The following is a 14,290-nucleotide window of genomic DNA, read 5'->3' as shown; positions in this document are numbered from 1 at the left end:
ATTATCAGATCTAAGGAATTTAATTTTTACACAAAATTGTATTTCAATAATTTTGTGAAAGAGTTTAAACACAAAATAAGCATCACTTTTAATTTTGAGTAAGTAAACCCAAGTAACATGAGAAAAATCATCGACAAACGTAACAAAATAATGAAAATCACATAATGAGGTAACTGAGGAAGGTCCCCACATTATAATGAACAAGAGAAAAAGGTGAACTAGTTTTATTACCACTACCAGGATAAGATGTTTGACAATATTAAGCAAATTCACACATTTCACACTAAAGACCTGACAGAAATAGAACAAAATAACTGAGGAAACAAGCGTTTAAAGCAACAAAAAAGAGGGATGGCTAAGGTGCCTATGCCACTGTAATAATTCCTCAGAATAATGATAACTCCAAATAGTAGATGGAAGCTTCTAGATTGAGGTAGCAACCTGTGATTGGGGATCTAAAAAAATAAAGCAATATTTCCTCATACCACGTACCAATCATCCTCCTTGTATCCAACTCCTAGAAAACACAATTTGAAGGAAAAAAAGTGATACTACAATTAAAGGATTTCGTGATATGACTCATAGAAAGAAATTTTAAAATAAAATTAAGGATATGAAGAACAAATGATAAAGTTATAGATGAATGAATAGTAACACTACCTTGCCAGCTATAAAAGAATAAAAACCATCGGCAACTTTTACTTTGTTCCTACCAGAATAGATATGATAAGATGAAAAAAAGGAAGACATTCCAGTGATATGATATGATGCCCTTGTATCAATAACCCAAGAGTTGTTAGGAGTGGAAACAGAGGCACTGAAAGTTGAAACTGAAGTACTTGAGTAAGCGACAACAGATGCAGAAGCCATACTAGGAGGCTCCAATTGAGCCTTAAAACGCTGAAAAGCCTCAATCTCACCTCAAGAGATGTTAGTACTGTCAGATGCAAGTGTCGTAGTTGGAGTAGACTCTAATGCCTCTATGGAAGTAATAGAAAGAACACTTGAACCCTTTCCACTATTGTAACGACTACCTCCTCAACCACCCACGAAGGAACCTCTTTGTGATGGACGACCATGAAGATACCACCAAGTATCCCTAGTATGGTGAATACAACCACAATTCTCACATTTCAACTTATCTTTATCGTCAATAGTTGTCCTTGAATGCCCACCACCTCGAGCACAGCCACCATTGCAACCTCCTCTTTAGGACATCAAGGCTAAAGGTTAGTCACTCATGAATGGTAGATTGGAACATAGCATTACGACGACACTTTTCACGATGAAAGTAGGAGTATACTTCAGTCAACAATGGAAAAAGCTCTTTTCCTAGAATTTGAATTTGATTTGTTCGTACTCGGAGTTTAAACCGACAAGTAACGCAAACACACGATTTTCTGCATACGACTTCTTATACGCAATAGCATTGATAAAACAATGGGCTCGAAATGTCTGATAATGATCCAACTCTTCCCATAGACGTCAAAGAGTGGAGTAATATGTAGACAAGGGCTTATCACCTTGCCACATCTGCCAAATACTATGGCGCAACTCATACACACAAGCTATGTTGCCTACTTTTGAATATGTCTCTATAACTGCATCCCATAACTCCTAGGCGGTTTGCAAGAATAAGTGATTACTGTTACTGTCGGGTTGCTAAGAGTAGAAAAGTCAAGACATAACAATAGCATTCTCTGCATCCATCTGTCAAAGATTAGATCTTTATTATCAGGAATTGGTAAGCCACTGGCCAAATATCTCATTTTGTCTTTTCCTTTTATATATAGTATGGCCGATTGAGACCACACAGGGAAATTATGGCCATTTAACTTCACTGTAGTGATTTGAAGATTAAGAGCAATACTTTGAGGCATACTCATACTCCCTTCACCATTCAAAGAAGACTAACTAACCTCAGACATTGTAAAAAAATCTTTTGAAAAAAATAGCAAACACTTTGTGAGCACGAAATACACTCCAATGGATAATACTCAAAATGAATGCACACTTCATCAGATGGAGAATCACACTTTTCCTTTTTTACAACACATGGCAAGCTTAGAACATGATGAACAAGCCAATCCAGATGATAAAATAGCACAATAGATCAAATTTGCATAAAAAACACAATTTTCAGCAAAAAAACCAGAAAAAAGGGTTCCAAAGAAAAGATCACTGAAGCTTCATATGCGACCAATCGATCAATGACCACCACCATTAGATTCCTCATATTAAAAAAAAAAAATGACCAATCTACTTATGGCCAAACTCATAAACAAGTTCTGTGAGTATCAATACCGTGACCTAGCTTCAAAAACACACCTTCCCCTACTAATTACTAACCATTAACCTATTCGCTTGTCAAAAAAAAAAAAAAACTCATTTTAGGGCTACATGAGGGTAAAATCATATAGGGAACTAGGGTTTCAAGGTTCTTGAGGTCTGGCAGAGATATAGGGTGAAATCTTGGGCTGTAATTTCTTTCATAGAGTTTCCGTTGATGCAGGCGTTGATGAACCGTGTAAATCTAGTATTGTTCCATGTTCTTTCATTTTTATTATCTTTGTGGATTTATCTAGGGTTATCCTTCCACATCAAAGATTGCAGTGCATTTTTTTTTGCACTGATTTTATTAAAAAATAACTATAAAAAAAAAAAAAAATTATTGAAAAATAAATTGTTTTAACCATATGGCAACCCCAAATACTTAGAATGAGGCTTCAATAATTTATTTTAGGGAATTTTGAGTTCAACATAAACAATCGAGTCTGATGACAGATTTGATAACAAAAGTGAGTTTGTACCATACCCTGAAGACTACTTTAGTGAGGAGTATGGTGTGTGATGTGAAGCTGTTTGAGGGTCTGTTTGTTTTGAGTCTCTGATTGAAACTGGAATATCTTGGAAGAAATATTTCAAAACAGTTCAAAACTTCAAACCATGGTTTGAAGTTCAAAACTTCAAACCATGGTTTGAAGTTCACAATCACTTGTTTTCTTCCTGGTAGATTTTGAATTCAGTCCTTGGGGGCTCTGTTCTAGAATGCATTCTCAGTTGGCGCCCCCAATGGACTCCACCCCAACTAGCTGACATTCAAGGTTGTCCCTACTACCCTTAGCATTGGGGCCATAAATCTGAAGTTTTCCAGGGAAGAACATACACATGGATGCTATTCACGATGCATACTTCTGTGGGCTCAAAAGTGATGTAGGACAGGTCACAAAGGATGTGAGTGTGGAATAGATTGGTCGAAAGAGCAAATAACCCTAGCTTCCGATAAAGTAACTTTGCAAGCTTAGCTATGGGCATTGCTTATACCATTGGCGGCTCCATAACGCATCTCGAAGAAACTTCATTTCAAGGGGTCAAATTTCAATTTGAAGTTGAAACTTTCTATGTTCAGTAGATTTATATCTTGCATTTTCTCCCTTCTAAGGGTTTTGAAAATTTAGTTCAGGTAAGGAACTCTTTCTTATAGTTAAGTTGGACATGAACCCACAACCTCCAAGTTCCATTGAGAGTATGTCAACCAATTAGTATAAATTTATGTGTTTGAGACTTCTGCTAAGTCTCTAGTTTTCTTTACTATTTTGGGAAAGTGTACTATTTTGCGTATGTCTGATCATGATAGAACATAAGAGTAGAATTAGGAGTCTAAAATTCTATTCAAGCTATTTTTTAAGGGATGTTTTGCTCTATTATTATGATTCTCAATTGAATTTCGTCTCTAGTAGAGAATTTCTTCTCCAGTTTTACTAGTTTTTCCTCGTGGATTCAACGTTTTATCCCAAGTAAGAAGAAAGTAATCCTCCTTTTCTACACACTTCAATTACGATTGGGGAGTTTGTATTGACCTATACCAATGTGCACATCATTGGCTCTTTGAACCTTGAAAATCATTGGGTTCTATGGAAAGAAGCAAACACCGAGGTTCGATATTTTAGGTTTGTGTGGGGATCACAAATCTTAGGATAGCTCTGAATTACTCTATGGACTGAATAAAAAGTTCCAAGACTCAGCATGGATGCTTCTACATTAAACTTTCCTCATTTTCTATTGTACCATTAGTGATTGTCTTAAACTCTAATTTCTTAAGGGGGGGTCATCAAGATAAGCAAGAATACTACTTCAGTGCACAATAACATTTATGGGCATTTCAATCGAGATACCTGAACAGGGTATTAGTTCTTCCTCTCGTTCTTGATTAGGTTGGAGTGGTATTATGACAAACATTACTATTATCATCACATTTTTCTTGAAAATCCTCCCCCTCCCTCCCTCCCCCCCCCCCCCCCCCCCCCCGTACACACACACACAAAAAAAACTTATATTTAAAAAGCAACATAATAAAGCAAGGTATCAAGATATCAACTAGATGGTATCCATATCTGTGTCCTATATTTTAGAAAGAATGTCTGCATTGATATGCATATCTAGGCATCTTAGCTTTTCAGTACTCTTTTGATAAATGGATACAGTTCAAGATACATAGTATAAAGAATAAGGTGATCTTGTGGTAATCGATCACACTTCATTCAAGAAGCTTATTACATGCACCAACACCAACTGCTGCAGCAAGATGCCAAGCAGCATGAAGGTATGGAGTCGTAGGGAATAAATCATCAGCAATAAAAAGCACACCTCCCAATAGAGAGGACATCTTGTGAACGTTGTGGGCCATCCTTAGGTCTGGTTCATTCAAGGCTCTTTTTGCAAATGCTACCTGGAAACGAAAAAACGGTGAGATTTTTTTTTTTTTATTAAAAAAAAAACTAAACTAAAATTGAGAGCAGCTATTGGCACCACAACTTTTACTTATTACACCCCAATTAAAAATAAAGAAAATAAGTAAATGGTTGAGAATAATTAAAAGTTGGGGCGCCAATAGAACCTCTCTTTTTTGGCTAGATTTTTATTTTTTGAGTTTAAGATTTTATATGAGCCTAATTATAATTGTAAACAACCAAGTACTGAAATTGTTTGAACGAGTGTTACAATTTTTTGTAATGTTAAGATAATAATTTAAGCCAAACCTTTGTTGTTTGAAAGGTGTTTTTTATTCTTTAATCGGGGTATGATAAATAATTTGAGAAATTGGAGTGTAATAATTAAAAGTTGGGGTGCCGATAGCAGATCTCCTAAAATTTCATTAAAGAAAAGGTGACCAAAATACAAGCTAGAAACCCAACTCCTCACTATAATTCTGAAGATTACAAACCCCAAAGATGGTGTGATTACATTGAAGAATCATTGTGATTACTGTAATAGAACTGCCCTGACAAGGAAAGAAACGGAAAAAGGTTTAAAAAGATTCTAGAGAAGAGACTACCTTTGGAATGGAAGACTATATAAGAGCATTTGAGGCTAAATGTAGACGGACAGGTTATTAGAGATCAAATAAGTTGGATAAAAGGCAACTGAAACTAATTGATCATTCACATATACAATCGGATCTTTAAAATGAACAAAGGGACGCATTGACAGAATTGCTAGCAATGGACGAATAAAACAAAAGAACCATGAAACGAAACAGAAACATTCAAAATCTAGAGAGTTTAAACCACAGTCAAGAAAAATTCCACCATTTTACTTGAAGGTAGTTCTTAGTTACAGATCAAAAGAAAGAAAATGGATCAACTCTTAGTAGTTTGAAGGAAGTACAGGCCGAGAGAAGGCTGTTACATGTTCTAAGAATCACAATATCACATCTTTGTAGAGTAAAAAATGATTCCCTGGTTTAGAATTTTGGCGTCATCTAAAAGCAAAAAAGATAACTTTTTTATATTTTTCGATAAATAGCAACTATTTGACTAGCTTAGGATCCACCCATCATAGAAATGTACTATAAAAAGAAGAGATTTGAAAATCTTGTTCTAGTTGAACAAATTCAAAATTTCAAAGATTGCTTGCACTGAAGGAAAGGACAAGAAATTGGTCCTAAGCTATTCAAAACCGGGATAGGGCAAGTCAATGTAATCCCAGGGCACAGTTCATCAAGAAGAAACAATTCTATGTTTGAGAAAATGGTTGGATATCTCGAATACATTATATCGAAGATTCTGTCTCACATATTGACAAATTTCATTATTTCTATCGATGGGTTTTTATGATTATTCACAAGGCATCCATGTATCCAGAACAAGACTACTAAAAACAAAATCGATTATATTAAAGATTTTGTTCATATATTGACAAATTTCATTATTTTATCGATGAGTTTTTATGATTCTTCACAAGGCATGTAGAACAAAATGACTAAAAACAACAAAGTTAACTTTTATTTACTTATTTATAAATAAAAACTATATGACTAGCTCAGGAAACCCCCACCATAGGGAAGTTCTAAAAAGAGAGAAAATTTGAAAATCTTGTTCTAGCCCATTACAATTTTCAAAGATCGCTTGCACAACATGAGTATAAGAAAATGTGACTCAAAGAAAAACTTAGGTATGAGACTGTTACTGAAGAACTTTTAGACATGGATTTGTAAATTATTACTGAAACATACAAAACATAGAAAAGAGAACACATCTTAAGTTGAGCTAAATATACATTAAAAAAACGGTAGAACAAAAAGAAAAATATGATTACCTCCATTAATCCAGTGTGAATGGCTGAAACCATTAAAGGCTGGATGGGTAGAAACAATGCAGATGCAGCCATAAGTAATTTTGGATTCTCGCTCCTTAGTGCCCTTGAAAGACACTGCCACAAAATTTTAAGTGATTAAAATTGTCCAAAAAAAATAAAAAAATTGTTTTCTATATTTATTTATGAATCAAAACTAAAGTTAGATGATTTAAAGTTAACGCTTCAGAATGTCTCAGAACATTCAGAATGTTTCAATTCCATTTCAATTTTTGGAAAAACTGAAAAAACAGAATGATACGAGATTTTAAACATTGATCATCCGTTTATTCAAAGTAGAAACCTCATAAGGAAGAAAATGAAAGATCTCTGAAAAAGAAAATTCTATACTAGAAATGGAGGCTAACCTCAAGGACATCTCAAGAAAGGAAGATTACATTGAATTACTATTATTCTCTCATAAAAATAAGAAACTTGTAATTTCAATTCATATTTCTTTTTATGTATTCTTTCCATAAGTGTATGAGAAAAATATAAATAACACTTTTCATCGGAGAGATATTGACTTTGCAACCCCTTGGACACATTCAACCCTAGATGTCCCCCTTTCATGCTCGTCTCTTCTTTTATTCTCCTGACTCTAGAATTTACTAAACTAATAAAATGAGAATTTGCGAAAGTTAATAAATTGGCTAATCTTAAGTTAGAATGTCCCAAAATTCTTCATAATTACCAGAACATCAGACCCTTTTGGACAATCGTAATGGGCTCTAAAATAGGCTGAAAGTGGGCTAGGCCATGAGGTTTAAGATAAGATATCTAGGCCTGAATGAATAGCAATAGGAGGTCCAAAAGAAATTAGAAAAATCTGATTTTCAGCCTCAGATTTGTAAGCACAGCTCCTATGTCAAACCCTCTCAGCTAGAAAACAACTCGTCCTCAAATTTAGGCAATTCTGTGTTGCCTCCTTGAACTTGGAGCGTTGTGTAGGGTGTAATCATTAAAATCGATGATTCTTCTCCTTCTCCCTCTCCCTCTTCGCTTTTTTGTTTCACACTAATGATTACAGAAAATAAACCTGTGAGGTTCAGATTTGCCTATAAATGCAAAATCGGGCTCCATATATATCTTGTTGTTGTGACTCAACATGTGATCAATAATGGCTTCTGGGATCTTAACTTCTTCATGACATTGAACTGTCTTCATAGGAGTTTTTGTCGTCGAAATCCCATTCAATCTGTGATATGTCCATCCTTCCAAAAGAAATAAGTTATGTGCACTAAGATAATAGATTGCACATTGAAATAATAATCGATGTTTTCTCAAAATGATGTGACGTTGTGTCATGAGCTTCACCATACATAATTGTACTTACTAGATGCATCAATTGTAAATTTAGGAACTTTTTTTCCCATGTCACTTCTCTTTATAAGCTCCATTGTAATGAAATCAAGAAACCTCCATCTTTTGCTCTGATCGGGCTATGGAATCTGGCTTGGCAATGTGATTTTGTTCAGTTCAAACACCAAACTGATACAAGATAACTTATATACAATGTTGCTTAGGACAGTGGAGTAGGCTATTATTGGGTTCAAACATGAGTTGAAAGGTGCTGAAATTTAGGGTTTAATGGGCTAGAAATTAGGTATTAGGGTCAAGGTCAATGGTGGAATGACTTTTAGCTAGGTCAAACTATAGGACTGAAGTTACTATTGAGAATCTTATGTAGGATATCTACCATATTTTCTAGAGAAATTGGACCATAAAAAATGTGAAGAGGAGATAATATTTATGGCTGAATCAGCCCATCCAGATCTGGACGAGTTGACTAAGTTTGACCAAGTCAAGTTGGTTTGACCAGTCAGGTTTGGGTTGACCCAGTTGGGTCCATACTCAACCCAATTTTGATGTTAGTCCTACATGTTTAGTCAATTTCATTTTTAAGTTATTTAGAAGTTTGGTTAGTTTCAATTTCAATTTTAGGAAGTTTCTACTTTGTCTAGTTTCTAATTTGTTTAGTCTCTAATTTACTTTCAAGTTACAATTTGTTAGTCTAAATTCGTTTTTAATCTTTAGGTTATAATTAAAGAGCTTTTAAGTATCAAAAATGAACTCTAATAGGATTAGAAGGTTAGTAATATATTATAAATATATTAGAAAGTTACTTTTTAGTATTTTAGAAGATTTCTAAGTTGTTATGATGTAGTTATCTATATAAGGCCCTCCAAAAAGGAAATTCAATGAATGTCAACATATCAATACAATTCTCTTATATCTCTTAGTTATTTTCTAGTTCTTTACTTTATCTTTTTCAAACTATTGCTTGCTTATCAATTGAATCTATTTATTCAAATTGATTTGTGTGTTCTATTGAACACAATTTCTTAATTCTTTGGAATCTATTGATTCGCATGCTTCCGCTACGTTAGAATCTCACCTCTTGAAGGATCTAACAAGAAACCGAAACAATTATTTCTTTTTTTTTTTTTTTTTTTTTTTTGCTTTGGTAGGCCACACATACCAACCACCCTAGCATTTGTTCAGCAGTTAAATATAGCCACTAATTATTTCTCATTCTACAAATTATATTTCCAATAAAGTGACTACACCTATACATAGAGGCAAATATCCTTAAACTAAGGAACTACAAAAACAAGTAAAACTCCTAACCCTTTCAACTTCCTAGCCAAGCAACAAGTAATAGTACAGTAACCACAAATTTTTTAAATATGAAGAAACACTCATGAATTTTATATAATGCTGCAAGTCACCATAGTGTTTTTATGTACATATTGAAGTCAGTAGTAATTAATTTGAACTACTTTAGAGCAAAAATTCAAATGCCTCATAACTGTTAGAAATCTCTGTCCAAAGATGGAATTCAACTTTATTGGGTAAAATTTCTAGAAAAGTTTCTTATAAGACCATTTTTTTTAGCTTAAAAGTAGTTGGCTTCTAAAACTCATTCATCCAGCCAAGCTGTGGTTCCATTAGATAATATTTGCACACAACTTCCACTTTCGAAGAAACATGGATGCAAACACCAATTATGAAGTGCTTGTCATAAGCTGCCAAGAAGTTGAAGATTAGGCAACCATAGACCGCTCAAATGCCAGTGTTTTCAGGCTTTAACTTCATAATACGGATGATAAATTATTTAGGCAAATTGTTATACACTTAGCAATCTAGTGCGGTACATACATTCAAATTGAGTATAGTTTTTTTCTAGTCCCTGACACTATTTTATTGATAAACAAAGCCAACTATAAATATCAATTCCCAACAAAATTCAAGTGAACTCTAACTTACAACAGTTGTTGTGGCTATCATTGTGTAGTCAGCCCATCTCAAATACTTTCTCAGTTCTCCTCTCGATGAGTGGTATAAACTTGAGGCAACACCAACTCCAATTAGCGAATTAGCATACAGTTTACTATTGAAGTTTTTCCTACATAGTAAAATAAGTTGTTAGACACACAATAAAGAACAAGAAGATAATTTTTAAGTCAATTATCGAAAATGAAAGTAAAACATGCCTTGGGGCCTGCATTCCAAGGGCAATGAAAGGAAGTGATGTAAGAACGTTGGCAACTGTTTCTATAAGGTTCTGATCACCTAAAATAGGAAATAGGAAATCGAAAATGTAAGCAAACAGATATAAAATTCCTATCAATACTTGCTAAACGGAGCTTTTTGGTTTTTCGAAGTAACAATACCGTGAAGACTACATCGAATGGGCCTCAGACATGCTGGTCTCTGCTGCCATAATCGTCTGAGAAAAAAATGAACAATGTTCAATTATTCATTGACAGTTTTATTTCAATAAAATTATTTGTTCATATATATATATATAGGGTAGCGTTCTTTTGACAAAATCCTAGACAAAGTTTTGTCTTATATGGTTAAAAAGTTTCAGAATGGACTGATTTTTTGTGAGGATGATCTCTATAGTCAGTAGATCATCCTCACAAAAAATCAGCAAATTCTGAAACTTCTAACCCCATGAAAAGTGGTTACAAACTAATGGTAAAAATTCACGGTTCACGATTCTTCATCTTATAAACTAGGGTTAGAAATTTTAGAATTGGCCGATTTTTGTGAGGATGATTTTCTCACCATAGAGACCATCCTCACAAAAAAACAGCCCATTCTAAAATTTTTAGCCCATATAAGATAAAATGCTTTGTCTAGAATGTTGTCTAGGATTCTGTCAAAAGAACGCCATCCATATATATATATATATATCAAAGGATTTTAAAAGTTTTGAGAATGACTTACGTGGTTAAGTGTATGAAAGTTAATTTTATTCTGCTAATCTGTATAATAAAACACAAGGGTGAGCCCACTCGTTTATTCCTCACATATGTAGGGCATGAGATTGAATCTTCCTCCGAATCTCGAGAACCACTTTTTCTTTATTGTCTTTCCTTTTTCTCATCTTTTCCAAGAATGCCCTTCCAAATTTATTTTCTTTCTTTTACCTCCTTTTCCAAGAATACCCCTCCAACTTTATTGTCTATATTTTACCACCCTTTTTCCATTAATACCTTTCCAACTTTATTGCCTTTCCTCTTCTCCCCCCGTTTTCAATGATACCCCTCCAACTTAATTGTTTTTCCTCTTTTACCCCCTTAACCCCAAAGAGGATGCCCGTAGGCACGAGCTAACTCTAAAAAGGACTTTCAAAGTTTTGAGAAGGACTTTGTAGATTAAGAATAAGAATTATTCAATAATAAGCATATCAACTAGGGGAAGGCTTAGAAGAAATTTTAAAAAACTATAAGAATTTTATGCTACTGTGATTGATAACAGCAGCGGAAAAAAGATCCACTGCTATTACTCCCACAAGAATTTTTAGTTGCCCCCACATTGATAAATTCCTGGCTCTACCCCTGATCTTGACTTACAACAAAAAAGAGCTTATGTTGACACAATGTGCTATGTAATAGTTAGAGGATAAGTTACTAGTTTTCGTAGGACTCACTGCATTAATAGTCTCTGGTTAGCTCCAGTATCCAAACCTTCAGAAGTTGAATGATGGAAGTCTCCACATTGACGAATGTCTTCCACTTCAAAAGGAAAATGAGGTACCAAATGCACTCCATGAATCCCTTCAAGGGCTCTAGCTGTATTCAATTGGCTTTGGGGACACATAAGTTCTTCCCTTATAATTTGCAGTATATTGATTGCAAGCCAGAAATTGCAGATATCAATTGAAAGAAGTGCCCGAACAGCAAGCAAATTCACTGCTCATGCTACTGTACAGACACAAAACAACAAACTCTTCATTTATAAGAAGTAGAAGTATAGCATCATATGTTCATGATATAAGCAACCGACATCTTGTGAAATCATAAGCACAAAGAGAAACTCAAAGCCCCCGTAAGCTTATATGGTGGGAGTAAAAAATTAAATACGTGGAATAGTAAGCTCTCTGAGATGAAATATTCCATAAACTAATGATCTCTTATGTTCAGTCAACTTTCATAACTACAATGTGCTAAGAGTTAAATTCATTGGGATGAAGACAAATGACAGGCATCATGTAAGCACTTTTTAAATTAAAAGTTGATTTTTGTACGTAAGAGTAAATTTTTTAGTGGGCGGGAAACTTTTTCCTGGTTTACCAGTTATGTTAAACATTATTTAGTTTGCTTTTTTTGTAATAAAGTTCTTATGTGTCATCTTTTTATTGTCCTCAATAAAAGCTAGTTCCCCATTAATACCTTATAGAATTTAGATTCGCATGGTTATCTTATTTACATCTTATAATAATTTTACCCTTTATGTGGCTCTGGAAAAGTGCAATGGAGGAATAGAACTTGCTTAGTCCACCCCAAATCGTTGGTATAACAGACAGTTTTGCAAACCATGGACTAAGACCCATAGCTCAATTGGTTTGATACATAGCAAAGCAACTTTGAGGTCGTGGGTTCAAGTCCAGCTTTGAGGTCGCGGGTTCATACATTTTTTGCAATCTAAAATCTAATGATAAAAAATTATGTATTGAAATACATATTTATTTAATGATGGGGATCAATACAGTTGTGGCCAATTGTCTATCAAATAAGGGATTTGAAGCAACAAGAAGTCCTCTTCTTGATTAAGAACATCATTTATGACTTCCAAAAGATCTATCTATCTATGTGTGTGGGCAGGCGGGCAGGCAGGTGTGTGTTTGTGTGTGAAACCAGTCCAAAAAAAAATTCCCTTCTATCGTGCATTCAAACAACAGCAACAAACAAACAAACAAAAAACCTTCAAACTGAATGAACTTCTACTGATGAAGTCTTTCAAGCGAAATACTTTTCTAACACTAGGCTTTCTCCTTTTTCAACCAAGGGGTATATAGAATGCCCAATCTTATTTACCACTACAATGTTTATTGCTCTCCAAATCCCAACAAAGCCACAGAAGGCCACTCTCCACATAATTCATGTCTGATTGTTTCCTAATACAATATCATTTTATACATTTTAAGACACAGAAATTAACACTGGGAATAGCTCTAGAAATACTTATATAGCAAAACATGAACAATGGTGACAATTTCAAATGGTTCTTTTTTGATAATTTCAATTTCAGAAATAAATTGAAACACAATACCATAATCAATCGGATATCCAAATAACTACATGTCTCTAAACATATTTCTTTCTTTCTACTTCTTCAAGTATCTCAATATCGAATCGAACAATTTAAATACAATTAAAGATTGTAAAAAAAAAAGAAAGAAAGAAAGATTAGTTAGAATAGATGTGTAGGATTGAGCTCCTCCCCAATATCACAATTGGGGTCGAGGCCATGATGCCTAGGGTTCAAACGCTATTTACTCAGCAATCCAAAAATGAAAACCTATCACTTAGACCTTTAAATTTGGGGATTTTTCTCTAATTTTTTAGTAAAAAAGATAACTTTTCAACTTTTCTCTCTCTAATACGCTGAGCATGAAATAAATCTACAGAAAAAGACTCAATTTGAGTAACATCAAGAGGAAAGAAATTGGTATATTTTGTTTAAACCAAACAATCTCAGCTATTCATTCAAAGAACACAGTCCAGTGAAGCTTGATGTGAGAGAGAGAGAGAGAGAGAGAGAGAGAGAGAGAGAACCTGAGCAGGTGAATTAGAGGTGAAGATCTGAAGCTCACATTGAAAAGTTGAAGAGAGAATTACAGGTCGGTTATAAAGGAAGTTGAGTTGGTTTTTGGTCTGTTGGATGACTTGACTTGACTTGTCGAGTCCAATTAGAACTACATAAAATATGCGAATTTTTGACGAATCTTCGTTGGACACTGGGCGCGCATATTCCCTGCGTATCCAACTGGGTTTTGTTTTTTATTTGTTTCCAAAATCCTACGCGTCTCCTAGTTAGACACGTAACCCTGTTATCTATCAAACTCCTGGATGTCTAATAGAGATGCAACATGATTCGGTTTGGGGGCTTGGGGGCGTAATCGGACCAAACCGACCCAACTCAGTTCTATTAAATGAGAATTGGAACCAAACCAAATTGCCATAGAATCAAATCAGCCCGAACCGAGTTAAAGTCAATTTGGTTCGATTCAATTCTGTGAGTTGTCAATATCTTAAAAGCCTAATTAAATTATATTATTTTTAATTAAATATATATATATATATATATAGAGAGAGAGAGAGAGAGAGAGAGAGAGATATGAATATGAAATTTCCTATAA

The 14,290-nt window shown here is 34.3% G+C and overlaps 1 protein-coding gene across 1 annotated transcript; it reads right to left on the bottom strand.

Moving 5' to 3' along the window:
- Positions 1 to 4,406: 4,406 nt before the first annotated feature.
- Positions 4,407 to 13,860, bottom strand: LOC147394183 (uncharacterized). The gene is made up of 7 exons (XM_086453986.1): positions 13,707 to 13,860; positions 11,579 to 11,852; positions 10,311 to 10,366; positions 10,131 to 10,209; positions 9,904 to 10,042; positions 6,598 to 6,711; positions 4,407 to 4,729 (listed from the first exon to the last, which is right to left on the bottom strand). The coding sequence occupies exons 2-7, from the start codon at positions 11,746 to 11,748 to the stop codon at positions 4,538 to 4,540; spliced, it is 750 nt and encodes a 249-aa protein (XP_086310112.1). The 5' UTR covers positions 11,749 to 11,852; positions 13,707 to 13,860; the 3' UTR covers positions 4,407 to 4,537.
- Positions 13,861 to 14,290: the final 430 nt, after the last annotated feature.

This window comes from Akebia trifoliata, chromosome 9 (genome assembly GCF_017979445.1).
Source record: "Akebia trifoliata isolate Shusen 1 chromosome 9, ASM1797944v1, whole genome shotgun sequence".
Taxonomy (NCBI): Eukaryota; Viridiplantae; Streptophyta; class Magnoliopsida; order Ranunculales; family Lardizabalaceae; genus Akebia; species Akebia trifoliata.
Note: the sequence above shows the minus strand (reverse complement) of the source record. Positions and strands in the feature narration are given on the sequence as shown.

Excerpts from the sequence above, each read along its gene's own strand:
- LOC147394183 (XM_086453986.1), bottom strand. The coding sequence starts at position 11,748 with ATGTGTCCCCAAAGCCAATTGAATACAGCTAGAGCCCTTGAAGGGATT. Across the intron at positions 10,367-11,578 it reads AACCAGAGACTATTAATGCA|ACGATTATGGCAGCAGAGAC; the intron begins GTGAGTCCTACG and ends TTTTTTTCTCAG. Across the intron at positions 6,712-9,903 it reads TGATAGCCACAACAACTGTT|TGTCTTTCAAGGGCACTAAG; the intron begins GTAAGTTAGAGT and ends ATTTTGTGGCAG.